Below are 27,769 nucleotides of genomic sequence, written 5' to 3' on the forward strand. Positions count from 1 at the left end.
CGCCTTCTTCCCACAAGGCCTGGGCGGGAAGTCAGACCTCGGGACTCCGGCTCAGCAGAGGCTGCGGACTGCAGCCCAGCGGCCATGGAGCAGCGCCAGCTATCGCCGCGCGGTTCTGGAAAGCCGGGGCTTCCGGGGCTTCTGCGGCTGCTGCTGCTGCTGCTGGCGCACACCCCGCGCGCCTTGGTCCAGCCCGGACCCGCGCTGTGGCCCCTGCCGCTGTCGGTGCAGGATTTCAAGCGCCAGCTGCACCTAGCCCCTAAGGAATTCTCCATCGGTCACGGCCCCAATTCCACGGCGGGTCCCTCCTGCTCCCTGCTGCAAGAGGCCTTTCGGCGGTGAGCGCTCCGGCCCCGCGGGGAAGGGATCCGTCCCGGGGCGGGAGAGGCGAGGACCCTGTCCCAGAGCACTCTAGTTGACCTGACCTAGGTCTCAGTGGTGCAAAATGGCAGGGCGGGGACGGAAAATCGCTTTCCTTCCCCTTTCTGCCTCCTGAGAGACGCCCGGGGTGCTCAGGTACCCTGTTTTGAGTGCAGGATACTAAATGGAACGTGTAAGTTGTCCAGAATCAGTCGCCCTGTTCACCCTGGAAGGGCAGATGAGATGGATGAGGACACCGCTTTTTGTCAGGAAGTGACAGCTTAGTTGAAGGGAGTTCTATGGCAAGATGAGTGCATTTGGCAGGGCTCAGACAAGCTCCGTTTGAAGGACCAGGGATTCCCCAAAGTTGACTTCATGTACGGGGGTCTCTCCCGCTGCCTGCAGAAAACTCCTCTTCAACTCTGTTTCCGTATACAATGTTAGATGTTCTAATCTAGTTGTTGTGGCCAGTGCTTCGGCAATATCTGCTTTACTTTTTGTTTCGTAACACCAGTCATGTGTTTGTTCTGCTTCCTCTTTTACAGATCCCCTCAAATCTTTCATTTATTTAACCTCCCATTTTCTCCAATCCAGGGAGGGCAGCACATAGAGCTAGCTTGCTAACCACACAATTTGCAAATACAGGTTGCATTTGGGGATATGTTTGAATGTGCCAACTGCTGACCCTTCATCGTGAGACCTATGTAGGTGGAACTGCCCTGAAGGATTCTGCCTTCTTCTACTCCCAGATTCTGTCTCTATGCCTAATAGATAAAAGTATAGTTAATTTCACCAGCAGGACACCAAATAGCTGGTGGGAAGACATAAAACCAGCTTAAGGGAGCTCAGAAAGGCCCAAGATGTTAATGGAAGAAATGGCACATTCTCTGCCACAAGAAAGTTCATATTTTCCTTTTGCTTTATACAACTAAATGGATGTTGGCACCCTGTTGAAGAAGACGTGCTCTAATGAGTCTTTGGTATTGAATCTGCTAAGAGTTTGGAATGCTGTGGCCACTGTGAAGATATAAAACCAATCTGGTTGCTTGTCTTGGGGATATTCAGGATTGTATGAAAATTTACTAGAAGGTCATCTAAAAGAAGATCATGACCAGGATTGGAAATCTCTAAAATACACCCTTACTATGCTTTGGGGTTCAGGTTGTAAAATTGGATTTTCATTTTGCATGGTGATAGGAGTATGGCAAGAAAGCATTAAGTGATGTAAGTTAATGGTGGATAAATAACCAGGACTTGAATCGGCTGTGAGATGGTTTGAAAACAAGGCTTGGTATTGTAAGACAGGTATAAATGTTATTACCTGAAGTTTGCCTGACTAATTCATGACCTGTATAGGAAGCAGCTAATAATTATACCTGCCATTGTCAGGAAGCAAGTTATAAAGCATGGCTAAGACTTGAAAACATGCAGACAAGCATTCTAGGAGCTCAGGAGCAGCAGGTTTTGTCTCAAGAGTAAAAGCATAATGGGGTTGGAAAGATTTGGAGATTTGGGGTGTTCAGAAAGCTCCAGGTGGTCAGGAACACACAGCCCAGATTCCAGAGTTTTGAATTGCATGGCTCCTATCTCTGAAGAGCTTGAGCTATATTACACACTTTGCTTTGAAATAGGATGCTGTTCACAGTCAGGGAGTTTGGCTGTTAGATGGCCAGCAGCTTTAACCCTCCTCACTTTCTGTGGTGATGGGGATCGAACCCAGGGCCTTGCACATGCTAGGCAAGTGCTTTACCACTAACTTTATTCTCAACTTCTTTAAGTTCTTTTTAAATTTTTTTTATTTTTAATTGTGGCAAAATACATATACAATTTATCATCTTATTTTTAACTATATGTTTTATGGTTTTAATTTCTTTTAAGTATGTCAAGGTTTTCCAGTGAGAAAGTTCAGCCATTCTATTTTTTCACTGGTTCACCTCCCTATCCTTCCATTTCTGGAAAAGCACAAGATGGGGGGGCGGGTGGGATTCGAGGCATTTAACCCAGGGGTGCTTTACCACTAAGTTACATCCCCAAGCCCTTTAAAAAACTTTTTTTTTTTTTTTAATCTTAAGACAGTATCTCCCTAAGTTGCTGAGGACCTCACTAAATTGCTGAGGTTGGTCTTGAACTTGCCAGCCTCCTGATCACTGGGATTATAGGCATGCACCACTGAGCCTAGCTACAAGATGTTCTTACATATGCTTAGCATATACAACCTCTGACTTATCAAAATTTATAAAATATTTAAACCATTGCTCTAAAACCTATCTGATTTTATTCTTCAGCACCTTAAAATTTTTATTTAATATTCTCTTTTTTCGGATATGTGCTAACATAAGGCACATTTTAAAGGCTCTGGTGAGAATTCTGTGGGCTGGTGGGTGTGAACTTTTTGGAGTTACCTATCACCTATCTTATTCAGCTACATTACTCTTGTTGAAAGGTAACAGGAACCCAGACTCAATCTAGTTTAAGCAACAAGAAAACTTTACTTACACATTAGGAAGTCCACAGGTAGCAGAGAATTTATGGCTAGCTGACTAAGTGGCTCAACTGTGTCACCACAGAGCCATATTCTTTCCATTTCTTCTCTGCCATCTCTAGGATAACTGCAACTGACTCAGGCATCACAAGAGTTTTCTTGTGTTTTTTTCTGGAAAGGAACACACATATGTGCCCCATAACTATTAAGAATTGGTTTCTATCCAGGCGCAGTGGCACACACCTGTAATCCCAGCAGCTTGTGGGGCTGAGGCAGGAGGATCAGTTTAAAGCCAGCTTCAGCAATATAATGAGGCCCTAAACAACTCAGTGAGACCCTGTCCCTAAATAAAATACAAATAAGGACTGAGGATGTAGCTCAGTGGTTAAGTGTCCCTGAGTTCAATCCCTGGTACAGGAGGAAAAAAAAATGGTTTTTAGCAGGGTATGGTGGCTCATGCCTATAATCTCAGCAACACAGGAGGCTGAGGCAGGAGGATCACAAGTTCGAGACTAGCCTCAGCAACTTAGCAAGGCCCTAACCAACTAATGAGACCCTGAGAAAAAATTAGTCAGTTAGTCAAGGTTCCCCTTGTTGTGACCAAAATACCTGACAAGTCAACTTAGAGGAAGAAAAGTATTTTGGGGTTCACAGTTTCAAAAGTTCAGTCCATGGTCAGATGACTCCATTGCTCTGGGCCCAAGATGAGGCAGAACATCATAGCTGAAAGGCCTCATGGAGGAACCGTGCTTACCTCTTGGCAGCCAGGAAGCAGCGGGTGAGGGTGGAGGGAAGATGAGCCCTTCAAGGTCACATCCCCAGTGACCCACTGCCTCCAGCCATGCCCCACCTTGCCTAGGTTACCACCAAGTTAGTCTATTCAAACAAGGATGGATTGGTTTGGATATAGGTCTCATAATCTAATCGGTTCACCTCCTGTTTTAATAAAGGAGTTTTTAGGGGACACCTCATATCTAAATTGTAACAATTTCATTCTCAGAAATTCTGACTCTGAAGGTCTAGACATCAGGATTTTTTAAAAGTGGCCCAGGCAAATATATGCAATTTGGGGTAAAAATGTCTAGCTGGACTGAGTGGGTGGCATAAATTGGAGAATTGACAACAGTGTCCACGAGCTCATAGGCACCTAAAATTTGGCTAAAACGCTTTTATATTTTATTTAAATTTTTTCCTTCCACAGATACCATGACTATATTTTTGGTCCCTACAAGCAGCAGCGTCGACCTACTAAATTTAAAACTGGAGCACAATTAAATCAACTTCTTGTCTCAGTTGTCCTTGAGTCAGAGTGTAATGCTTTCCCCAGTGTGACTTCAGATGAGTCCTGTAAGTACCTATTATAACAGTAATATAAATACAGTAGAAAATCTATATATACAATAAATGCAGCACTCAGAATTAACCAGTTTTTTCAGGTGTGTGTGTGTGTATTTTGTTTGGCAGTGCAAAACTTAAATGTACCTAGATGTAAATATAAGCACATAAACATTGCCTTGAAAACAGGAGTAATTCTGTACATGTGGATTCTTCTTTTAGGATATTTGCTATTGTATTCTTTTGTATAATAATATATTATAAACATTTAGGATGTCACTAAATATTCTTTTGTGACCTCATTTTTAATGGCTCAATAATGTTCTATCATTGTATTGATGAGTTTTCTTGCTGATAACTCTTATTTTGGGACATAATTTCATAATAATTTTGGTCTTTGAAGACAATCTGTGCTTATAGGCATGATCTCTGTTTATAATCTGATTTTACATATATAAAACAATTGGGGGCTGGGGTGATTAGAGCTGTTCATATGACAATATAATCAACATCTGCCCTATGGGTTTTTTGTTGTTACTAGAATATTACTCCCTAGGACTCTTCCTAAATTGTTTGGAAGGTATAAACAATGAGACATGCCTTTTCTAAGGGATGTGCTACCTAGAAATAGTGTGGAATTGCACTAAGGAATCAATGAGGGGCAATGTGAGAATATATGTAATATAAGATTAGTGCAAGAGAGACCACAGTGGGGAATTGGATGTAAAGATAGAAATATTTTAGAAAAAAAATTTATTTGAAAAAGATTAGCAAATATTTTAGAAAAGAGCGATATTCTTTGTTCTCAGAATTCTTTCCACAGACAGTTAAGTGCAGGTCTTCATCTTCCTGGTAGAGATGAGATTTCTTAATGCATCCCTTTGAAAAAACAGCTTCATTTCTTTTTAGTTCTACAACTATTCTCCAGAGAGTAACAGGATAATTTACCAACATCAGCCATGTGATTTCAGTGGGTACTCAGCGCTCAGAGGGTACATGAAGTAGTTTTCGCAGTCTGAATTGAGACAGAAGTGGCCAGTGTGTTGCCAAGGAACCTTTTCTGTCTTATTAACATCAACAATACAAATGTCAGCCTGTCAGTTCTAGAAAATGGACTGTGGAAATGGAATGGAATCTCATAGCTTATCTTTCAGTCAGCTCTGCAGACTCTTTAATCTGAAAGGGAAGCTTCTTCAGATAGATGTCTGTGAATTTTTCCAGTCTGAAGAATAGACTAGTTTTAAGTCTTTATATCAGTTGATGATAATGATAAAAGTAACACATATGAATTGAAATAACAAGATAGTAAATGTCCAGAATGTAAGGAAACATTAAAAGAAATGACAAGTGTCAAAGCATTAGGTACTGGGGATGACGCTCACTGTGAAGAGTGCTCGTCTAACATATACAAGGCCTTGGGTTCCATCTCCATTGCAAAAAAGTAAAAAAAAAAAAAAAAAATTAAAATAAAACCAAACAAGTACTATCTAGTTAAAAATAAAAACAGGCATACCCTAAGAACTAGTTTTTGCTATAGAAACATAGTTACATACATCAAGGATGTTCAATGCAGTTTATCTGTAATAATCAGGATTTATAAACAAAATTAAATGTCTAACCATTAAGCTCTAATCAAAAAAAAAGGTTTACAGGAAAAAAAATTAAATATCTATCAACAGAGGAATGGCTATCAAGTCTTTCCACACTTAAGGTTCAACAGTTAAGAATAAAGAAAAAGTATTATAAAGAACATACAGGCAGAGCTGCCAAGATAAACTTCTGAGTTAACAAGGAAGTTGTATAATATATACCTGAGGATACTATTTATATGTCAACACACACAGGAACTTGCACATAAAACAATACATTTTCTTGTTTACATGTATGTACATGCCCAAGAAAAGAACTAGTGTTTCCTCTGAGGAAGGTAGAAAGAGCTAGTCAGACATCTCAAAGGGGATTTCAGCCTTATCTGTAATATTTTATTTTTAGAGAATATTTTGGATATTATTTGTATATGAACCTTCCAAAAACAAAAATACTTATATGCAGACAGGTACAGAAGGAGGTAACTGAAGAGTCAAGATATTGCTTCTATTCATCAGGGAGATGATAATTATTAATAATTTGGTTTTTGAATAAAAATTGAAATTCTATAGCTGTATATCCATGTGTTTAGAAAACCAAACCTTCTAATTACCATAAGTGTTATTTTTCCAGTGAGTTGAATTAGAATCCTTTTTTCATATCATCTAGACTTCAGCTTTTGAAAAATGATTGTCATCAAGTACTCCAACATGTTCATGTTTCTAGTTGACTCTTAGTACTACTTCTAGGAGACTGTGAAGTTACAATGTCAGTGGGGGATAGTAGCCGATTAAGAATTTGCTATCTAGAGAGGAAAGGGTATGGCAGTACTCAGAGTAGCAATACAGTACCAATACCGCCTGTGTTTTGCTAACTCTAATGGAAAAGGTTGCTGTCAGAAGACTCTCAGTTGAGAGTCACCTGACTGATACAGTTCTTTTCCCTACCTGCAGCCAATTGTCTTGTGACAGTAGTCTGGGTGATAGAGGGTAATGATCCAGACCAGAGGATGCAGTATCAAATCATTAACCTCCAGCCCTGAGTGTCTTCCCTAAGGCAAAGTCTACATTTGTCATGCCCTTTAGCTTTTAAGCTGTGTACCCTCCTGGCTCCCCAGACCTCTCTGAAAGATGAAACAAATATTAGGTCAACCTTAGCAGAGTAGGATTTCAAAAATTGAGAGATGAGCCCCTCTTTGCCCAGAGGCAGCCAAAGAGAGCCCCATTATAGAAGGGGACAAAGCTGAATTAAGCTAAAGGGAATTAACAAGAGTCTTAAGGCAGATTTCAGATACTATTGAGGGAAGCTGGGTTAAGGACAAATGGGAAAAAGGAAAAGAGTGGAGATAACTTTCTGGCCTTAAGGGGAGTAGAAATTTCGAGTGACCAAGGAATTGTGGGCATTGAGGAATGTTTTTATTTTTGACCCCAAAACCTTAGCTTAACTAGGACTCTACACCTTGGAGGCACAATTGGAGAGCATAACTCTCCTGAAGGGAAAAATGAGGTATCATAGTGATGTCTCCCAAGTCCCTGACTGGAGCAACTCAACAGAGTGCATGCTGATGCTGGGACCAAGGGAAATGGAAATGCAAAAGCCAAATACAGTGAAGTAAAGAGCTCACTTTTAGGCAGGTAGAGCTTAAGAACTTAAGTTTAGGACACTTAAGTGGAGATGTATGGAAGGCAGTTAGAGAAGCAAGTTGGTGCTCAGAGAAAAGAATGGTGCAGAAATATCAATGATATGTTTAACAAATATATTGTGTACTATTGAGGGATTAACAGAAGTTACCCCCTGCCACCACAGATTCTTTACTTGTGCAAGAACCAGTGGCTGTCCTCAAGGCCAACAGAGTTTGGGGAGTATTGAGAGGTAAGTTCTACACCGTTTCACTGTTAATTTCTAGTAAAGGAACATATTCAGTTGATGCTTTGTGAAATCAAGCACAGCAAAACTGCTGCCTTGGACCTGTTACAGAATGCTTTATTGAATAGTTCCAAAATGAATTCTGTGAAAGATTCAATACTTAAAGCACAAAGAAACCTCATTTGGCCTTTTAAAAAAATGTATGAGGGTTGGGCCAGGGATGTAGCTCATGGTAGAATACTTGTCTGGCATGCACAAGGCCCTGGATTTAATCCCTAGTACTGTCTATACACACATACACACACACACACACACACACACACACACACACAAATTTTTTTAAAAAGTGAGTGTTATTATACTCCGGTGGAGCTGCTATTCATTGATGCTCCTGGGACTGTAATGTGTATAAGGCTATAAAAGACTCCAATCTGTTCTGATTAAAGGATTTTGTGTCAGTTATCATTTCTTGCTGTCTTCAGTAGCAAGCAAACTCTTCCCCAGTTTTAAATTCCTGTGGATAAATATAACCAAGTTTATAGGAACAATGTAAAAAGAAAAATGTGCTCTAGAGGTAGGTACAGGCAGTTGGCAAGGAGAAACCTTGAAAGCTTTTCCTATGAATTTCATGATCCAAACCTGAAAATTTGGCTTAGGAACATTTACTTCTACTGTTCAAAGTTTCTTTTACCTCCTCTTCTAGGTAGATAAGAAAGATACTGTTCTGTCTTCTAAATACCAAGTTTTTTGTTTGTTTTTTTAAGCAACTCTGGGCATTGAACCCAGGATGCACCACCACTGAGCTACATTTCCTGCCCTTTTTCTTCTCTCTCTCTTTTTAGACAGTCACTCAGTTTCCCAGTCTGGCCCCAAACTTGAGATCTTCCTGTCTCAGCCTCACAGTAGCTTTGATTATAGGCATGTGTCTCCACACCCAATTATAACAGGTTTTTTTAAAAGGAAATTTTTCATATGAGCTAACCAACCAAAGTTGCAGTAATTAAAATTTAAAAAAGCTTTGGATTTGATTCGGGTTATCTAAAATAACATTGTTAATGTGTTTTTATAGCCATAGCCATATGATATAATCCTATTTCAAAATAAAAAATGAAAATATTTGTAGATATTACTACAAATATTACTGTGATCATAATCACTTGGAGTTTTTATATATAATAGTATGTGGTTTTAAGCTTTTATTAGTTGGATCTTTATCTGGGGTCTGTTCAGGGGAACAGATCCTTATTGTTATTTGTCATGATCCTTAACAATGTGAAGAGCTTTAGAGAATATGTAACAACTAGATCCTAAAGAGTCTTTATTTTCTCCTTACTATCAGACTTTCAAAGAAATATACTCTAAACTGAAATTGAGTAGAATGTCGTTTAAGGGGAAATTTTGTAGTTATCCTTCCCAAACTTGTACTTAAGGAGGATCAGTTGAGAAGGAATAGCAAAAATGACTGAACTAAGTTTAAAATTTTCCCTGGCTGTGTAGTGGTCAGCTAGAATGAATCTGGATAAAGTCAAGTCTAGCCAGAGAATTAGCCTGAACTAGAAACAATCCACTTGAGTAAAAGATGTTCAGGAAGAAAGCTTTGCAGCCATAAATAAAACACCACAAGGAAGCCTTGATTTTAGAGAATATGTTAGAGCCTAGATGCAACACTACCTTTTAGAGGGTATAGGTATAACTACATTTAATTTTATTTGCCTTACCTGCTTAAGAGTCTGTTTGGATGGTATAACATTGGTCTCAACTTATTGTTTTTATAAGTTAATGCAATAAATTTTACTTTTCTCAGGTTTAGAGACCTTTAGCCAGCTAGTTTATGAAGATTCTTTTGGGGCTGTAAGTATTATTATATATTACTAAAAATTATTTAGTAATATCATATATTACTAAAAATTACTGTTACTATTAGAAAAATGTAACCTGTTCAGCTTTTAGCTTCAGTAACTTCCTGAAATTTCTTTTCCCAAAATAGTTCTTAGTGAATGTAAATTTCATTTTCTGTTGTTGTAAATGAATCTTGTATCCAGTACTTGTATAGATGAATATAATCTTCATTAAACCCAAATCTTAAAGCTAAATCAAAATTTTATTTTTTATTTTGTCTCATAGTTCACCATCAATGAATCCAGCATTGTTGATTCTCCAAGATTTCCTTATCGAGGTATTTTAATTGATACATCCAGACACTACTTGTCCGTTAAGACTATTCTTAAAACTCTGGTAGGTAATCACTTTATTCTTCTCCACTGTCCATTGGGAGATATGTCCCCTTGGTGTTTTGATTTTATGCTGGTTAATTACGTTGCCATGCAGGTTGGAGAGCAGGATTTGTTTTCTTGTAAGAAGTCCCACCACTGGGCTTTCTTCTCCCTCCTTAGGTAGTGTATTTCCTCAGCTGTGAAGTGAAGGCTCTCTTCAGGGATCACCCTCCTGTTTTCATTGGAGGATCACAGACAACATGCATTTATCGAAGTTGGTTAAGAAAAAAAATAGTTTGACTGCTGTCACTGGCCCTCTATGTGTACCTCCTTTGTCAAATCGTGCTAAATTTTTGGTTTGAAATACAGGCTATCATACTTCTAATTACTGTTCTTTGATATTGTGACCTCTACTTTTTAAAAAGTGGCATAGAAAGGGAACTAGGCGCTTCTTTATACCTAGGGAAGTATTCCAAAGGAACATGGAACCTCATAATGGGAGTTAGGAAGAAGGCTCAAAACAGTTTTCTCACACAGACTTTTTATTGGTCATCATCACCATTACCTGCCAGTTTGTGGGGGTAGGGATTTTCCTCTCATGTTTTGTGCAACTTCACTTGATTTATGAATATATCATGCTACTAAAAATTATTTCTGCATTTATATTAATACCTGGCATTCTTTTCCCAGAGACATTGTCACTTTTATGAAAGAAATAAATTCTTAGTGTAAAAATTTCCAACTATACATAAGCATAAAATAGGCAGAACAAGTAGTCATCCCATAATTTCATTTACCAAAGATATCAACATTAACTTTTATGTCTCTTATTCTAGACTTTAAAATGTTAATTCAATGTGACTTTTCTGGTGCTGAGGATCAAACCCAGGGTCTTGCACATTTTAAGCAAGTGTTCTATCACTGAGCTATGTCCCCTGCCCTATGATGTGACTTTTTAAGAAACCGAAATGAGATTGTACTTTAGCAGCCTTTTCAAGAATTGAATATTCCGTTTTGTATATTTAAGCTCTCTGATGCTGAGACATCAAGGTTGAATTTATTATAATCATAAACAGAACTGCAGAATAAACATTCTTACATATATGACATGTATTTATTTGTATGCTTGTCAAGATTATTATTATTTTTGAGGATTAAGTCTTAGAAGTGAACTTCTAGGCTTAAAGATGCATATTATGTCTTTTGGTTCATCTTTTTATTGGCCAAGTATGTGGTATGCTTATTCTCCCTATTTAAAGGACCTTATTCTCTCTATACCATATGCTTGGCTAATAGCAGGCACATCTGTGCCATACTCTGCTGGCGGATAAAGTTTTATCTCCTGGTTTTAATTTGGACTTCCTTGTTCATTCTGTCTCCTAGAATGCTAATGCCTTCCTTTTCAATGTTATATGTGTAGATGTGTCATTGATACTTTTATATGCTTTTCATATACTATTGTAAAATTTTTCTTTTTTTTTTAAACTGTGTTTATTATATCTTCTGCCTACAGAGGTTTTTAGTTCGTTTATGAAGTAATATCGTTCGGTCTTTAGTTGTTTTGGCCTTTGGAGGTATACAAGAAAGGCCTTCTCCATGACAGGGGTATAAATATAAAAATAACTTGAAATTTTCTTTTAGTGTTTTAGTTCCTATTAAATTCTTGATTCAGTTAGAACTTACTTTAGTGTATTATAATGATAGATATTTTAATTTTAGATTTTCCAAATGGTTACCCAGTAATCCTAACATCATTTTTAAGCAGTCTATAATTTCTCCATTGCTTTCAATAATTCCCATAAATGTAACAAGTCAGTTTTTTAACTTTGTCTTTACTAGTTTATCTTCTTGCACCAGTACAGATGGCTTTAGTTTCTAAAGCTGTAGAAATTTTGTCTTTTGCTTTTCTTTTTTTAAAGTAATTTTATGTAAAAGTACCAAAAACTTGTACTTTTTACCAAGACACCCCAGATTTAAGTGTTGTGCCTACTTCTTTGTATCAGAGGTTGGTAAACCACAAGCCAAGGGCTGAATCCAACTCTCCACTGTTTGTCAGGAAGAACAAAATGTGGTGGTGTTTTTTTTTGTTTGTTTGTTTTCTGCCACACAACAATCAACACAGAAAACTTCTGTGACCTTAAGAGATGTGGGGATTTCTTCCCACTGGATGGCAAACAATCAGTTCTGCAACAGATAATAGCTGGTGTCCTCTGATCACATCCAATTCAGACACTATCCTCCCGGAGATGGTGTCAGATGGCACAGGTTGAGCGCTTACTCTCTGGACTCCTCTTCAGACTCTGGTCCTAAGCTCCAGGTTGTTTTACCTGTGCTTCTGACTGACCAGATATCCCTTCTCCTCCTTGGGTTCAATTAATGACTCACAGAAATCGGGGAAACGCATTTACTTTACTATAAAGGATACAGCAAAGGACATAGGGAAAGAGATCCACTCTCGCTGTGCCACCTCTAGGAACCTCCTTGTGTTCAGCAGGCTGGAAGCTCTCCAAACCCTGTCCTTTTGGGTTTTTTGGAGACATCATTGCACAGGGATGAAGGAGGTATGGACAACTCTGTTGAAATGTAGTAGACAGAAAGGGTATGACCTAATGCTAACAGATTGGGTGGGTAACCCACTAAGGCCTGTCTACATTAGCATTTTTCTTGGCCTGTCTGTGCAGCATTCCTCCCTCCAGGATATGGGGTAGGACCCCTTTGGAATGAGGAAGGTCTTAAAACCTACTATCAACAAGAGTATGTCACAGAATTTCTTTATGGCCGGCTCTAAGACACAAAGGCCAAGGAAGAGTAGAGTTTCCATGATTCACCATGGGGAAGAGAAATTTTGATTTCTTATAGCCTGCTTGGAGAGGGATTTATGAGCCAGAAACCATGAACCAAACCAAAAAATATATATATCATAGTATCAGAACCCTCTATCTTTGCAAATAAAGTTCTACAGAAATACAACTACATAAGTTTGATTACATGCTGTCTTAACTCTACAACTACAGAGTGGAGTAGTGGCAAGAGAAACTACATGGCTTGAAAGCTGAAATATTTACCATCTGACCCTTATGTAAAGTTTGGTAATCTCTGATCTATATTAAAATCCACAAGTTGGGGCTGGGGATGTGGCTCAAGCGGTAGCGCGCTCGCCTGGCATGCGTGCGGCCCGGGTTCGATCCTCAGCACCACATACCAACAAAGATGTTGTGTCCGCCGAAAACTAAAAAAAAAAAAAAAATTTAAAAAAAAATTCTCTCTCTCTCTCTCTCTCTCTCTCTCTCTCTCTCTCTCTCTCTCTCCTCACTCTCTCTTAAAAAAAAAAATCCACAAGTTTGTACTGATACAGATACAAGGTGGTCATTGGAATTAATTGTATCAGTACAAACTTGTGGATTTTAGATACAGATACAAGGTGGTCATTGGAATTAATTGTATCTAAAATCATATATTTTCAATATATTTAATTATAGGATTATCGGCCTTCATACTTATATGAATGCCCTATTTCCCTCTGCTCAATTCCCAAACACAATAGCAGCCAAGAACTATTTTCTGTTCCCATCAGATCCCTAAGTACTAGGAATTTCATAGGCCTTTTCTCTTCCCATAGAGCAGTGTTACAGCTGTCAAGAATAAATAGTCTGTGTAGGCTTTTTGAATATTGAAATGTTGTGTAAGCCATGTACGATAAAGATTTTATGTTTCTTCCATGTTCTTTCTTTACCGAAAAAGAAATCTTCAAAGGAGGCTGACTTATTGGAAGCAAACCTAGATGTAGATATGTAATTATCTTGTGCATTATATTGTATATTGAATCTGTGGTATATAATTTGTAACATATTTTGCTTGCAGGATGCCATGGCTTTTAATAAGTTTAATGTTCTTCACTGGCACATAGTGGATGACCAGTCTTTCCCTTATCAGAGCACCACTTTTCCTCAGTTAAGCAATAAAGTAAGTCATTCATATTACTGTATCATGTCTTATAAAAATCTCTGGTATAGCTTCTTTAGAAGTTTATAACATAGGTGTTTTTTCTTATTAATTATCATTTAAGTGTAAAAGATTTATGGTTTAAAATGTTTTTGGGGCTGGGGATTTTATGTTCCTGTTATTATTATTGAAAATATTATGTTATTGTAAATGTGAGTAATCTCTATGGGCAATACAAATAAAATTCTAAAAACTTTATGTAGGAAACATGAATAATTCACAAATATCAATAGTTAAGGTTTGTCAAGTAGTCCAACAATGTATTTGTTTTAAACAGAATTGTTTGGAACTGTGTCAATGGGTTATTTTTTCTCTCTGAAAACCCATATGAAGTAGAGAATTTTAGAGATGAATGCCTTTTCAAAGAAAACTGGTAGTTTCTGTTGGAAGTATTTGACTGGACTATTATAGGAAGTGGGGTTGGGGAGATATTTGGTGTCACCTAGTTTAATCCCCCTATAATACAAAGTAAGCAGCCAACACAGAGACATTCTCTGCCTTGCAATAAGGCAGACACAAAGGCCAAGGAAGATGAGTTTAGTGCTGTTAGGAAGGAACAGGGCCAGTACTCTAAATTCTGTCCTCTAGCCACAATGCCAAAACTTTCTCCAATGTTATGATGTAGTCTAGGCTGAAACGCTAGCAGCACTTGTATTTTTGTTTTGGTTTACCCTTTATGACAGACCATTTCAAGCATATACGGAAATAGAGTAATTGAATTCCCTTGTTTTCATCACCCGGCTTCAATCATGTACATGGCAATCTGTCACTTGTATTCTGCAGACTGTCTCACCACTTCTGGACATCATCTCATTTGAAAAAAGACCTGGTATTTTAAAGAAACATAATCATAGCCAGGCACAGTGATGCATGTCTATATTCCCAACAATTTGGGAGACTGAGGCAGGAGGATTGCAAGTTTGAGGCCAGCCTCAGCACTTAACAAGACCCTGTCTCAAAAGGGCTGGGGCTGGGGTTGGGGTCATGGCTCCGCGGTAGAGTGCTTGCCTAGCATGGATGAGGCATTGGGTTCAATCCTCAGCACCATGTAAAAATAAAATAAAGGTTATAAAAAGTAAAATAAAATAAAATAAAAAGGGCTGCAAGAGTAGCTCAGTGGTAGAGCACCCCTCATTGCTCTGGTTCAGTCCCTAGTACTATGAAAAAAAATAACAATATGCTACTGCAGCTAAAAAATTAATAATTTAGATACTCAGTGTTCACATTTACCCAAGTATCTTTTCCTCTTTGGGGAAGGGGGGCAGGGGACAGGTACTGGCGACTGAACCCAGGAGCTCACTAAATTGCTGAGGCTGGCCTGAAACTTAATGATCCTCCTGCCTTAGATTCCTGTGTTGCTGAGATCATAGGTGTGTGCTACCAACCCCAGCTCCTTTTTTATAATTAAAAAAAAAAAGTTTTATTTATTTGCATTGAAATATAGGTGAGGTCCGGACACTGTAGCCAATTAATACACCTGCTAATTATCTCTCTCTCTCTTTCTCTCTTTTTTTTTTTTTTTTTTTTTCCATTATAAATTGTGGCTGAAGAAACTTGAGATGTTTGCCCCATAGCTTCCCTCAGTCTGGGCTTTGCTGACTGCTTCCCCACTTCTCCCCTGTACTTAACTGTAAACTGACAATCAGATGTACTCTAGATTAGATACAAATTTGGTATAGGGGGTGGAGGTTCAAGACTATTTTTCACAAGTTGAGTATTTATGGCCTATGCTTTGAGAAAGGTGCTAAGCAATGCCTTTTAATGGACCTTATCTTTGGTTATAACCAACATGGAGTTCTAATTTTTCAAGTGATACAAATGGGACTGAGGTATTCTTTAAAAACAATTGGGTCACTCAGACTCTAGGGCGGAATTTTTCTAAGTACATAGTAATTAGCCCATTAAGTCCCAAGTTTCCAATTCTGTGAATATTTCAATGAAATTGACATAGATGCACTAAAATAGGCTGGAAATCATAGTTTCAATATTAATATTGTATAATTATAGTATGTTATATAATCATGTCAATTACTATATTTTTATAGGTGTTCTGCACCTGTGATAATGGGATAAGATGGATTAAAGTAGCTTTGACAGACAAAAGCTAGGCTTTGTTATAATGGGTAAATTTCAATTCTAAAATTGATAAGGGTAGTGTTTTCAGAGGTTTCAACTTGGAGACAAACTTTTTGTTTCTGTTTTGTTGTATGGTTCCATGAAGTTAGAATACTGGTGGAGACAGAGCAATCAGTAAATATGGGATTAATCCAAAGTGTTCCAAGAACATATTGGTAAAATGATTTAACAAAAGCCCCCAAATGATGGTTGTCCTTTGAATATGTGTGATTTAGCAAACATTTGCTGTTTTCTATAGATCTCCTACTCCTGAAACTAACACTTTATTATTTTTAAATGAATCATCCAGCATTTCATGGACTACTTAATATCAAAATGCAAACAGAATTGTTAATAATTCCCAAGTCCAAATCCACTTTGAACATTTTAACTTGAATATTATAGGGAAGCTATTCTTCATCTCATGTTTATACACCAAATGATGTTCATATGGTGATTGAATATGCCCGATTACGAGGGATTCGAATCATACCAGAATTTGATAGCCCCGGCCATACAGAGTCTTGGGGAAAAGGTAAGCCATTTGTGTTTTGTAAGTTGTGAAAAGCGAACATTTCAGGTCTCACATCTCTCATTTATAGATTGCTGTTTGGTCATTTTTTCCTTAATTGTGGTTTGCACAGTGGTAGTGCTATTGACAGATGTGATTCAGTAATTATTACATATCTACTGTGAACAAATCACTTTGTCTAGATACTGCCTAAAGTAAAAAACTAAAGGAAAAAGAAAACATAAAAAATGACTACAGCAAATAGAAAAAACAGTTTCATGGATGAAGAAACACTTAAAATGCTTTTGAGAAATCAAAGAATACATTCATTTTTCTGGTGGAATAGCATGAGGAGAGGCATGCAAAGAGTGAGATGTCAACAAGAATTTCATGGGAGTAGAGTGTGGCAAACAGTAGAGGGCGACAGAGGGCAGTGATTAAGAACTTGGGCTCTGTTGCTACACTGTTTTGAGTTTGGATTCTGCTTCTGCATTTAGAAGGTAAACTTTGGGCAACTTACATAACATTTCATCTTCTGTTTCCCCTTATGTAAAATGGGGCTATTAAAAATAAGTCCTATGTAATTATTTGGAGGTTTAAATAACAAATATAAAACTTTTTTGTGGAATATAAAACTTACAGTACCTGGCATTTACCACTGCCCAATAAATACTGTTGTTGTTATGCCAAACATAAGGAATAGTGAGAAATATATTTGGGAAAGGGTAGAAGGCCCTGGTTGAGGAATGTGAGCTTTATCAGGACACCAGTGTAAAGTTTCTGAGCAGAGAAGTAACATGATGGAAGCCATATTTGGGGAAAAACTTTGTAAAAAGTGATAGCTTGGGAAGAGACTGAGGTTCTAGACCAGGAGGGTGATACTGGAAATGAAATGTAATGGAAAAATATTCCACAAATATAACTAACAGAACTTTGCAACTGATTGACTCCAGGAAAATGAACTATACTGGTTGGTTATCTCCTTACTAGAAGTGACAATCAGAAGCTAGAGAGGGAGCTTGTCATCCAAACTAGAGAAACTATATCCCTGCTGGTTGGAGTCAGTAGTCTTCCTGCATAATAAACAAACAAAAATTGTAAAAAGGAAAAATGAATTTTTCCAAAACTGGAGAAAAGCAGCTAATTTGTTTTCCCTGGTCCTATAGAAGAGGTTACAATTTACAGAAACATAAGCTAGCAAGTAGAGTTAGCTAGGTAAACTGCTAGCCAGAGGATATGCCACAACTTCTGTTTGTCAGGACAGGAGAAATTTCTCAGTCTCTATTCTCTAAACATGATGAAATTTAAAGGAAAAAAAAAATCATTTGTCAAGAAGCAGGGCAAAAAACAATTGGGGCTTTTAATTTCAAAGAGGTTCTATTATAAGCTTACAGGAATGGAAAATTTGGCTTTTGTTAGATCATATTTGAAGTGCAGCTAGGCTTTCAAGTAGTATCAAGCAGGAAATCTGAAATATGGGTTGGAGCCTGAGAAAAAGGGTTGTAAGAAGCTGAAGATTTGGGAATCATTGATATCTGCAGTGAATAAAATCTCAGACACCAGGTGGAAAGGGAAACAGAGACAAAGAGTGTTCAAGAAACAATTCTCCCTTGTTTTACTTGATAGAAATTTCCATAGTAACTTTTGGTAAACATGCTTATCTCTTCTGTATAAAATCTCTAGCCAGGTGCTGTGGCGGCTGTGGCGCACGCCTGTAACCCCAGCAGCTCAGGAGGCTGAGACAGGAGGCTTGCAAATTCAAAGCCAGCCTCAGCAAAAGTGAGGTGCTAAGCATCTCAGTGAGATCCTGTCTCTAAATAAAATACAAAATAAGGCTAGAAATGTGGCCTAGTGATCAAGTGTCCCTGAGTTCAATCCCCAGTTTAAAAAGAAAAAAAAAATTCTTTTGAAAAATTCTTATAGCTTTAACAAAATAAAGTTCAGATGATCCTGACTTAAAGTTCTGCTTAACACTTTTTGCTTTACCATGGTGTCAAGTGATGTGCTTTCATTAGAAACCATACTCTGAATTTTGAAGTTTTCCTAGATCACTGATTTGCTTCAATAGAAAGGGCACTTAAGGAGCCCAATTCCTGGCCAGTTCAGCAACCACAAGAATTAACAACCCATGCTCACAGTGTACTATGAAGCTGAGTTGTGATATTTGGTAGGTTAGCTGGGTTAAATGCAATTTTTACTTAACAGTATTTTCGACTTACAATGGGGTTTATCAGGATGTAACACCATCATAAATGAAGAAGCATCCAAATCATGATGATGCATAAAACCAGGTCTTTGAGATTGAATACTCTTTTCTAAAACTGAATCTGTCTTTTCTTCTAGGTCAGAAAAACCTCCTGACTGCATGTTATAGCCCAGAGCAACGTATACAAGGTGTTGGGCCTATTAACCCCACTCTAAATACAACTTATACATTCTTGACTTCAATTTTCACCGAAGTCAGTAAAGTGTTTCCAGATCAGTTCATTCATTTGGGAGGAGATGAAGTGAATTTTGAATGTTGGTATGGCTATTCTAAATCCTTATTATTATTTTTTTTTTTAGTGTTGAATTTGAAGTAGGTGTATAGGGCGCCACATGAAAAGGGAATATTTGGGGTACAGTATCTCTGCTTTCTGAAGTATGTACTGGGCAACACAACTCCTGACTTGGATTTTTGAAGAAAATTTGGGTAGTACTATAAAGTAAAAGCTTAGGAAGGAAATCAAGTTGCTAAAGATCATGGAGATTAAATAGTAAGAGACTAGTGAATAAGAATACCTTTAGTTTAAGAGGGCAATAATTAAATGAGGGATTTTTCAAATATTCTTAGATTTTGCAAATAGCTCTAGCTAAAGGAAATCAGTGAGTAGGGAAAACGGTTGGGGTGTTTTTTTTTTTATGGGAAGTCAGCTTCTAGAAAAAGAATTGCAATGGAAAATTAAAATAACTCATAATTAATATTTTAGGCTTCTTTTCTCCCCTACCAACTTTAAGCCTGCATATTGATGTTAGGGATATATGCACTTAAATAATAGATCGGTAGCTATATAATCCCAGCTCCTTGGGAGGGTGAGGCAGGAGGATTCCAAAGGCTGAGGAGCCAATCCCCAGCACTTAAGATTAATAAATGAATAAATAAATAAATTGGGTATATTAAAATTTTAGTGAAATTTTAATCACCATTTTTGTTTAAGGGCATCGAATCCCAAAATCCAAAATTTCATGAAGAAAAAAGGCTTTGGTGAAGATTATACAAAACTACAATCTTTCTATACACTAAAGTAAGTTATTTGAATGCCTATTGCTATCAATGCTTTTGTAAAAATTTAAGTTACTTAGTACTATGTGTTATTTTTTCATTTTGTCTCCACACTTTGCCAAAGTCTAGATGTTTGAACAGCCACCGAAGAAAGAAGTAATGTACACTGCTTTTTTTTTTTTTTTTAATCACTAACATGGTGACTTAATTATTTTGCAATAACTGTTGAAATACAGGAATGAAATCATCTGTTAAGAGCTCAGCTCAAAGCCCTTGGCTACCTGCAAAATCTTCACCACCATGCAGGTCCTGGAATTCATTTCCCTCTTATTAATTCCTAGAACACCTCTTTTACTTTTTACCCATGCTATACAATATGGTAGCTGTAGCTACATACAGTTGTTTGTTTCTAAAATTCAAGTTAAAAAATTCAATTCTTTAGTTATATTAGCCGCATTTCAAGTGTTCCACAGCTAGATCACGTTAGTGGCCACCACAGTAAATAATACAAATATAGAATATTTCCACCACAGCAAAATTTCTACCGGACAGTGTTGCTCTGAACTACTAATTGAATCGGCCAGAATTAATGTTTTAGGCTTTATGGGCCACATTTAGTTGCACATCCTCTTTTAAAACAATACTTTATAAATGTAAAACTCATGCTTTGCTCATGAGTCATACAAGAACAGGTTGCAGGCAGTAATTTGCTCTGTATCATTTATTTGGCACGGCCACATTCCAGCCTTTTCCTATCCAGCCTTCTACAAGATGCATTCCCATTTATCCTGCAGTACTGCCTAAATGCAGTATTTGTGGACTGTCAGCCAACAGTGGAATATAATTTAGGTGATACGACAGGCTAGATGATGGTGTCCTTTATTCTAAGATACCATGAAATTACCAGAAAGTACTGTTTGTACTTTCCTGAAAGTTGGCTACCAATTCAATTTGAGGCCACTTCTTTGTATTTTAGGGGCATACTTAACTCATACATAGCAAAGGGCTATTAATTCCCTCTATTACATTAGATTATTGTGCCATAAGCTAGAAAGAAGGAAGTCCTTGGGTCGTTGTGCAACTTTAGCTGATTTTGTATAGCCGTGTTATACTGAAAGATATCTTTCAATGTTGCAAGTAATCCTTGGTAGAGAATGTACACATTTCAAATATATTATTAAACTTGTAATCTGAAATAACTTTGTAAATTTTTTGTAATGCTAGGCTTCTGAATATTATTGCGTCCCTAAACAAAGTACCCATCGTCTGGCAAGAAGTTTTTGATAATAATGCACAGGTAAGAATTGTGAAACTATCTGGTCCTGATGATATGTTTGATTTAATGCTTCCTCTTTCTCATCTCTTCCCCTATCTCATTAATCAAAAGGTGAAGTATTCTGAATTAAGTTCCTTTTTATTCAGAAGGGCAGAACAGATAAAAACAAATGACTCTTTATGGCTATTAAGGTAGCTTTGTAGTAAGTTGTATTGGTTTTTTGTGTGTGTGTGGGGCGGATATATTGTTTTTATATAGTAATGGTACACATTTATGAGGTACAATGTGATATTTTGACTCAAGAATACATTGTGTAATGATCAAATTAGGGTAATTATCATATCCACCTTAAATTTTATCATTTTTATACTCAGTACATTTAAAATCGTGTCTTTATTTTGAGACATGCAAATATAGAACATTGTTAACTAATGTCATCCTGCTGTGCAACAGAGCAGCAGAACTCATTCATCCTATCTAACTATAACATTACGGGCCTGCCTAGAATAGTCAAGCTACCCCCCCCCCCGCCCCCGTAAAGGTTGTGCTTCACTTATAATCTGAAGTGCTCTTTTTTTTTTTTACTTTTTTCAGAGATGATTTGTTTTAATTATCATACACGACAGTAGAATGTACTTACATACTTTGATATATCATACATAGATGGGATATAATTTCTCATTTTTCTGAGTATACATATTCATCCCAGGGATGCAAGGTTGATTCAACATACGGAAGTCAATAAATGTAATTCATCACATCAATAGATTTAAAGATAGGAATCATATGATCATCTCGACAGATGCAGAAAAAGTATTTGACAAAATACAACACTCCTTTATGTTAAAAACACTAGAAAAACTAGGGATAACAGGAACATATCTCAACATTGTAAAGGCTATCTACGCTAAGCCTCAGGCCAACATCATTCTAAATGGAGAAAAACTGAAGGCATTCACTCTAAAAACTGGAACAAGACAGGGATGCCTTCTTTTACGACTTCTATTCAACATAGTTCTTGAAACACTGGCCAGAGCAATTAGTCAGATGAAAGAAATTAAAGGGATATATATAAGAAAACAAGAACTTAAATTAGCTCTATTTGCTGACCATATGATTCTATACCTAGAAGACCCAAAAAACTCCACCAGAAAACTTCTAGAACTAGTAAATAAATTCAGCAAAGTAGCAGGATATAAAATCAACACCCATAAATCAAAGGCATCAGTGACAAATCCTCTGAGAAGGAAATGAAGAAAACTACCCCATTCACAATATCCTCAAAAAAAACAAACAAACAAACAAAAAAGATACTTGGGAATCAACTTTACAAAAGAGGTGAAAGATCTATACAATGAAAACCACAGAACTCTAAAGAAGGAAATCAAGGAAGACCTTAGAAGATGGAAGGATCTATCTACCTTTCTCTTAGGCAGAATTAATATTATTAAAATGACCATACTACCAAAAGCACTCTACAGATTTAATGCAATTCCAATCAAAATCCCAATGGCATTCCTCATAGAAACAGAAAAAGCAATCATGGAATTCATCTGGAAAAATAAGAGACCCAGAATAGCTAAAGCAATTCTAAGCAGGAAGAGTGAAGCAGGTGGTATTGCTATACCAGACCTTAAACTATATTACAGAGCAATAGTAACAAAAACCAGCATGGTATTGACACCAAAACAGGCAGGGAGACCAATGGTACAGAATAGAGGACACAGAGACTAATCCACAAAATTACAATTATCTTATATTAGACAAAGGTGCCAAAAACATGCTCTGGAGAAAAGATAGCCTCTTCAACAAATGGTGGTGGGAAAACTGGAAATTCATATGCAACAAAATGAAATTAAACCCCTATCTCTCACCATGCACAAAACTTAACTCAAAATGATCAAGGACCTAGGAATTAAACCAGAGACTCTGTGTCTAATAGAAGAAAAAGTAGGCCCTAATCTTCATCATGTGGGATTAGGCCCCAACTTCCTTAATAAGACTCCTATAGCACAAGAATCAATAAATGGGATGGAATCAAACTAAAAAGTTTCTTTTCAGCAAAAGAAACAATCTGTGAGGTAGTATTGTTGATGTGAACTTTTGAAAAAATAGTACTTTCTGAGTGTCAGAATTCTTTTTTTTTTAAATTTTTTTTTATTGATTATTTAAAGCATTACATAGCTCATGATATATCATCTTTCAGAATTCTTTATTTTCCTTGGGGCAACTAGGAATTTGCAAGTAAGTAAAACAGTAGTGTGGTAAAAAATGGACTACAGTGCACATCTCAGTTCACTGCACTCACAGGTGTCCTCTATAGGCAAAAATTAAGCATCCAGGGCTGGGGTTGTGGCTTATTGGTAGAGCGCTTGCCTAGCACGTGTGAGGCACTGGGTTCGATCCCCAGCACTACATAAAAAAACTAAATAACAAAATAAAGGTATTGTGTCCATCTGTAACTAAAAATATTTTTTAAAAAACTAAGTATCCAGTCTTGCAGTTGATGAAATGTGAATAGTGATGGAAATGCACAAGAGTAAATAGCTGTACACTGCACTAATCTTAGGGAAAAGGGGAAAGAAAATGTTTTTCAAGAACCTTATAAAGTTATGTTCCTAGCCATAATGTGTTAAAACTGTCATCAATTGTATTTACTAGACTTAATAATGTATATTGCAATCGTGACTTTAATAGCTTATTCCAGGTACAGTAATTGAAGTGTGGAAAGATTTAAATTATTTTGAGAAATTAAGGCTCATCACAGCAGCTGGCTTCCCTGTAATCCTTTCTGCTCCTTGGTACTTGGATTGGATTAGTTATGGGCAAGATTGGAGAAAATACTATACAGTGGAACCTCTTAATTTCTCAGGTTAGTGAAACAAGCATCATTACCTTGGTTTGTTAGTTTTCTTCCTTAACCTCCCACCCACAAAAACTTAATTTTCTTCCTTTTATGCTTGATTTTGTTTATTCATTTAAAAAAGATTCAGTATCATTTTAAACTTTATAAAAGAAACCATGTACTTATTTAAATAAAAACTTAAAAGTATACCCTTAAATTTTACGTCCATTTTCACTGATCAGTCTTGTCATTTGCTTCCTATATTTGAAGATGTTTGACTGTTACCTTTTAAGACATTTATTCCATGAAATTCAGGCTGTGTAGTCCTAGGGTCCTGGAAATAGGTATCTTGGGAGGGGAAGGGAGTGGAAAGGGATGTCTGAGCAGTAGCTTCACACTCTCAGACCCCCCTCATGAACAGTTCTCCTTTGTACATTAGTCTTTAGTATAAAGTTTCCTTTGAAAAAGGGTTTTGCTATTAAATTTTAAAGATCTGACAAATGATATGACTCTGCATTTAATGAGAATCAAAGGATCAAAATTACTATAAAAACATTATTAGGTATGCATTGTTTTTTTCTCCCTATAATATCATGAGTTAAAAATTAAAGGTAGATCATAGCCCATTAAAAAAAAAATAGTCCAACTTGTATTTCCTGGGAAACTATTAATAGAAAATGGGGGAAAGATGGATTCTGCTATCCAAATATTTGTATAAAACCATAATGAAAAAGTATCTTTAATACCAGCCCACCACATTAGTCTATGTATGCTAATAAGCACTGTGAAGTTATAAAGGTCCTGCTGCCTACATGAGAGGAGTATTGCTTCTGTACTTACTTTGAATTGCAACTGCTCAACTTATATCAATTCAATGATTTTAATGCAGGTACTGAAAAACAGAAAAAACTTATCCTTGGTGGAGAAGCATGTCTTTGGGGAGAATATGTGGATGCAACTAACCTTACTCCAAGATTATGGTAAGGAATTTAAGTGAAAAGATTTAAGATGCTTTAGTTTTCCTTCCCTGTGCAAGTAGGAAACAATTAAGAATTTGCTCCAATCTGTAACTTAAGAAAACATGAATTCAAACTGCTTTGGGAGACATATGGTTTAAATTTCAGGCCTCGGGCAAGTGCTGTTGGTGAAAGACTCTGGAGTCGTGGAGATATCAGGGACCTTGGTGATGCTTATGCTAGACTAACAAGGCACCGCTGCAGAATGGTCAAGTAAGACAAATATTTTTCCAGCTAGGGTACCTTGAAGTTCATTATTTGTTGTTAACTAGTTTCTGGGATTGTGTTGTGTTGTTTTTGCTATAAACAGCAATGTCAACTAAGAAGTGGTGACTTAATGTAAAGGAACATTTTTAGGTGAGAATACATTATAAGAAGATATATTTGGACCTTTACAAATATTTTATAAGTATATAAAAGTTAGTGTAACTTATCTGCCATCTTAAAAAGTAGATTAAATAATTGAGAATTGCTAAATTACAGCATTAATAACTGGGAAAAAAGCTTCTAACAAAAATATTTTATTCATGTTATCTGCCTACAGACGTGGAATAGCAGCAGAACCGCTGTTTACTGGATATTGTTAACCATGAGAACAAGCTGTAACCATGTAAACATGAGAGAAAAAGACCACAACAATCTGTACTACAATCAACTTGATTTTGAAATCATGTAAATTAAGATCTATGGGACTGTTTTTGAAATAAATTATTTTTATGATTCAATCTCTTATATTACATTACATACAGAAAATTGGCATCTTTCTTGTGAGAGAAGTTAAACAAAGGAATAAAAACCTTACAACAAATCTTCATATAACTTCATAGAGAAACAACATGGTTCAGGTATATTTACTATAAACAAAGCACATTCTCATTTAAGTTAGAATGGACAACTCCAGTCCCAGTTTTTTGAATGTACCGAAACAGTGATTTGTCCAATAAATAAAATAAAAAACTGGTCTTACTGAATTTCCTTCCAAGGACCAAAAACATTTAGGATGAACCACTTCTCCGGGTGAGCAGTGTACGTTGGTCTTGAGGACTCATGGCTTGATAAGTAGATAATTCTATGGCAAAAGTAGCTGAACCTGATGTAAGCGTTCGAAGCACAGTTGAATAACCCTAATCAAAATAATTTGTTACTGTATTATCTTTTTTAAAAAATATTTTTTCTTAAATATTTATTTTTTAGTTGTAGTTGGACACAACACCTTTATTTTGTTTATTTATTTTTATGTTGTATTATCTTTTGACACAAGTGAAAGTTGACATGTTGCTGATGAGGCTTGACCGTAGCACCTTTTTCAGAAAAATATTGGATATAAAAATACTGTGGAGAGGGGCTGGGGTTGTGGCTCAGTGGTAGACTGCTTGCCTAGCATGAGTGAGGCAATGGGTTCAATCCCTGGGACCACATAAAAATAAACATATTAAAATAAAGGTATTGTGTCCATCTAGAAATAAAAATATATATATTTTAAAAAATACTGTGGAGAACAGTATTTTCTTCACATTTAGGTAGGCAGCAGAAACTATGTCTCTGGTATTTGGTGAGATGACTGCCATTCCTACTGTTCTACTGGTACCCAAGTGAATGATGTTGGCTTTAAACCAATGGCAGAAGGAAATGCATGCATAGAAAGTAAAAAAGGTGCCAGAGCGCATCTCAACCTTTGTGGTCCTATGATTAGATTTAAACTGGGAGAAGCCAGGACTGTAGTAATTCAGGGGTTCTTTCTAAAGTCCTATCCATTTCTTTTTCTTTCTTTCTTTTTTTTTTTAAGGTAAAGCATTCTTTTTTTTTTAACCTTTATTTTATTTATTTATTTTTATGTGGTGCTGAGGATGGAACCCAGTGCCTCACACGTGCTAGGCAAGCACTCTACCACTGAGCCACAACCCCAGCCCCAGTCCTATCCAGTTCTGATGGTTGAAACTTAACAAGCATTCTCTAAATCAAAGTACTGTTTTTTTTACTTGGTGAACACATCTATATTTTTTTTAAAAGTACTTACCATAATTTCTGCTAAGGGAACAAATGCAATAACAACTTTGTTGTCCTGGCGAGTCTGGATTTCTTGAATGTTCCCTCTCCTTTGTGCTAAATCTGCCAGGACAGGGCTGAGGTATTCTCTAATCACTGTAACCTCAAGATTCATCAGGGGCTCTAAAACTTGCTTGTCGGCTTTCTTCAGAGCCTAAAGAGATTAAGGAATGTTAACCCCTCTTTCATAAACTGGAAATCAAGTTTCTGCTAAAGAAGAAAGGAAGATTCATACAAAATGAAATACTGCTCATACTCTTAAACCAAGGGCTCTAGCAAACCTGCCTGTTTTAACTCTCTATCCATAGAGATCATGTTTTATAAGTCAAGGACTTCAGTATTTGCTTATACATACTAGTAGCCACATGCCAGAGAGGGCAATCAAGGAGGGCAAATAAAGGAGAGCTTAAAAAAGCAATACAAGAAATTTAACAGATAATAGAAACATTATCATTTTAAACGATCCCTTTCTTGTATAACACTTTGTTCAGAATCTTAAGACTTCAAAGGCCAACCCAGGCATAGTGGTGCATGCCTGTAATCCCAGTGGCTTGGGATAGTGAGGCCGGAGGATCTCAAGTTCAAATCCAGCCTAAGCAACTCAGTGAGAACTTGTCTAAATAAAATACAAAATAGGGCTGGGGAATGTGGCTCAATGGTCAAGTGCCCCTGAGTTCAATCCCTGGTACCCAAAAAAAAAAAAAAAAAAAAAAAAAAAAAAAAAAAAACTTCAAAGGTCAAGAAGAACAAGCACATAAAGAAAAAACATGGAAAATGAAAATGTCTTTCAGGGACTGTAGCTGTAGCTAAGTGGTAGAGCACTTGCCTTGCACACCTGAGGCACTGGGTTTGA

At 36.9% G+C, this 27,769-nt stretch overlaps 2 protein-coding genes across 10 annotated transcripts in view; one reads left to right on the forward strand and one right to left on the reverse strand.

Moving 5' to 3' along the window:
• HEXB (hexosaminidase subunit beta) lies at positions 1-25,590 on the forward strand. Its single transcript, XM_081310466.1, has 14 exons — positions 1-338; positions 4,044-4,189; positions 7,571-7,636; positions 9,435-9,481; positions 9,755-9,865; positions 13,705-13,806; positions 16,366-16,495; positions 18,815-18,995; positions 19,669-19,755; positions 20,958-21,030; positions 23,707-23,881; positions 24,744-24,834; positions 24,979-25,083; positions 25,415-25,590. The coding sequence occupies exons 1-14, from the start codon at positions 85-87 to the stop codon at positions 25,455-25,457; spliced, it is 1,611 nt and encodes a 536-aa protein (XP_081166592.1). The 5' UTR covers positions 1-84; the 3' UTR covers positions 25,458-25,590.
• Positions 9,876-27,769, reverse strand: part of GFM2 (GTP dependent ribosome recycling factor mitochondrial 2) — a 63,184-nt gene continuing 45,290 nt past the window's right edge. For 3 of the 9 annotated variants that reach the window (XM_081310369.1, XM_081310368.1, XM_081310370.1), the window contains exons 20-21: positions 26,888-27,070; positions 10,104-12,416 (exon numbers count right to left, since the gene is read on the reverse strand). In XM_081310369.1, coding sequence (XP_081166495.1) covers positions 12,225-12,416; positions 26,888-27,070 — 375 coding nt within the window. In that variant the 3' untranslated portion in view covers positions 10,104-12,224. Of the gene's footprint in view, positions 10,076-10,102; positions 12,417-25,726; positions 25,995-26,887; positions 27,071-27,769 lie in introns of those variants that run through there. The other 6 variants (XM_081310376.1, XM_081310375.1, XM_081310372.1 and 3 more) reach the window with 5 other exon arrangements.

This window comes from Spermophilus citellus (genome assembly GCF_964194105.1).
Source record: "Spermophilus citellus genome assembly, chromosome: 1".
Taxonomy (NCBI): domain Eukaryota; kingdom Metazoa; phylum Chordata; class Mammalia; order Rodentia; family Sciuridae; genus Spermophilus; species Spermophilus citellus.

What these genes read in the sequence shown, in the direction of transcription:
- HEXB (XM_081310466.1), top strand. Translation starts at nt 85, where the DNA reads ATGGAGCAGCGCCAGCTATCGCCGCGCGGTTCTGGAAAGCCGGGGCTT. An exon ending in TTCCTCAGTTAAGCAATAAA is followed by an intron (nt 13,807 to 16,365) that starts GTAAGTCATTCA and finishes TGAATATTATAG; the next exon opens with GGAAGCTATTCTTCATCTCA. An exon ending in GGAACCTCTTAATTTCTCAG is followed by an intron (nt 23,882 to 24,743) that starts GTTAGTGAAACA and finishes ATTTTAATGCAG; the next exon opens with GTACTGAAAAACAGAAAAAA.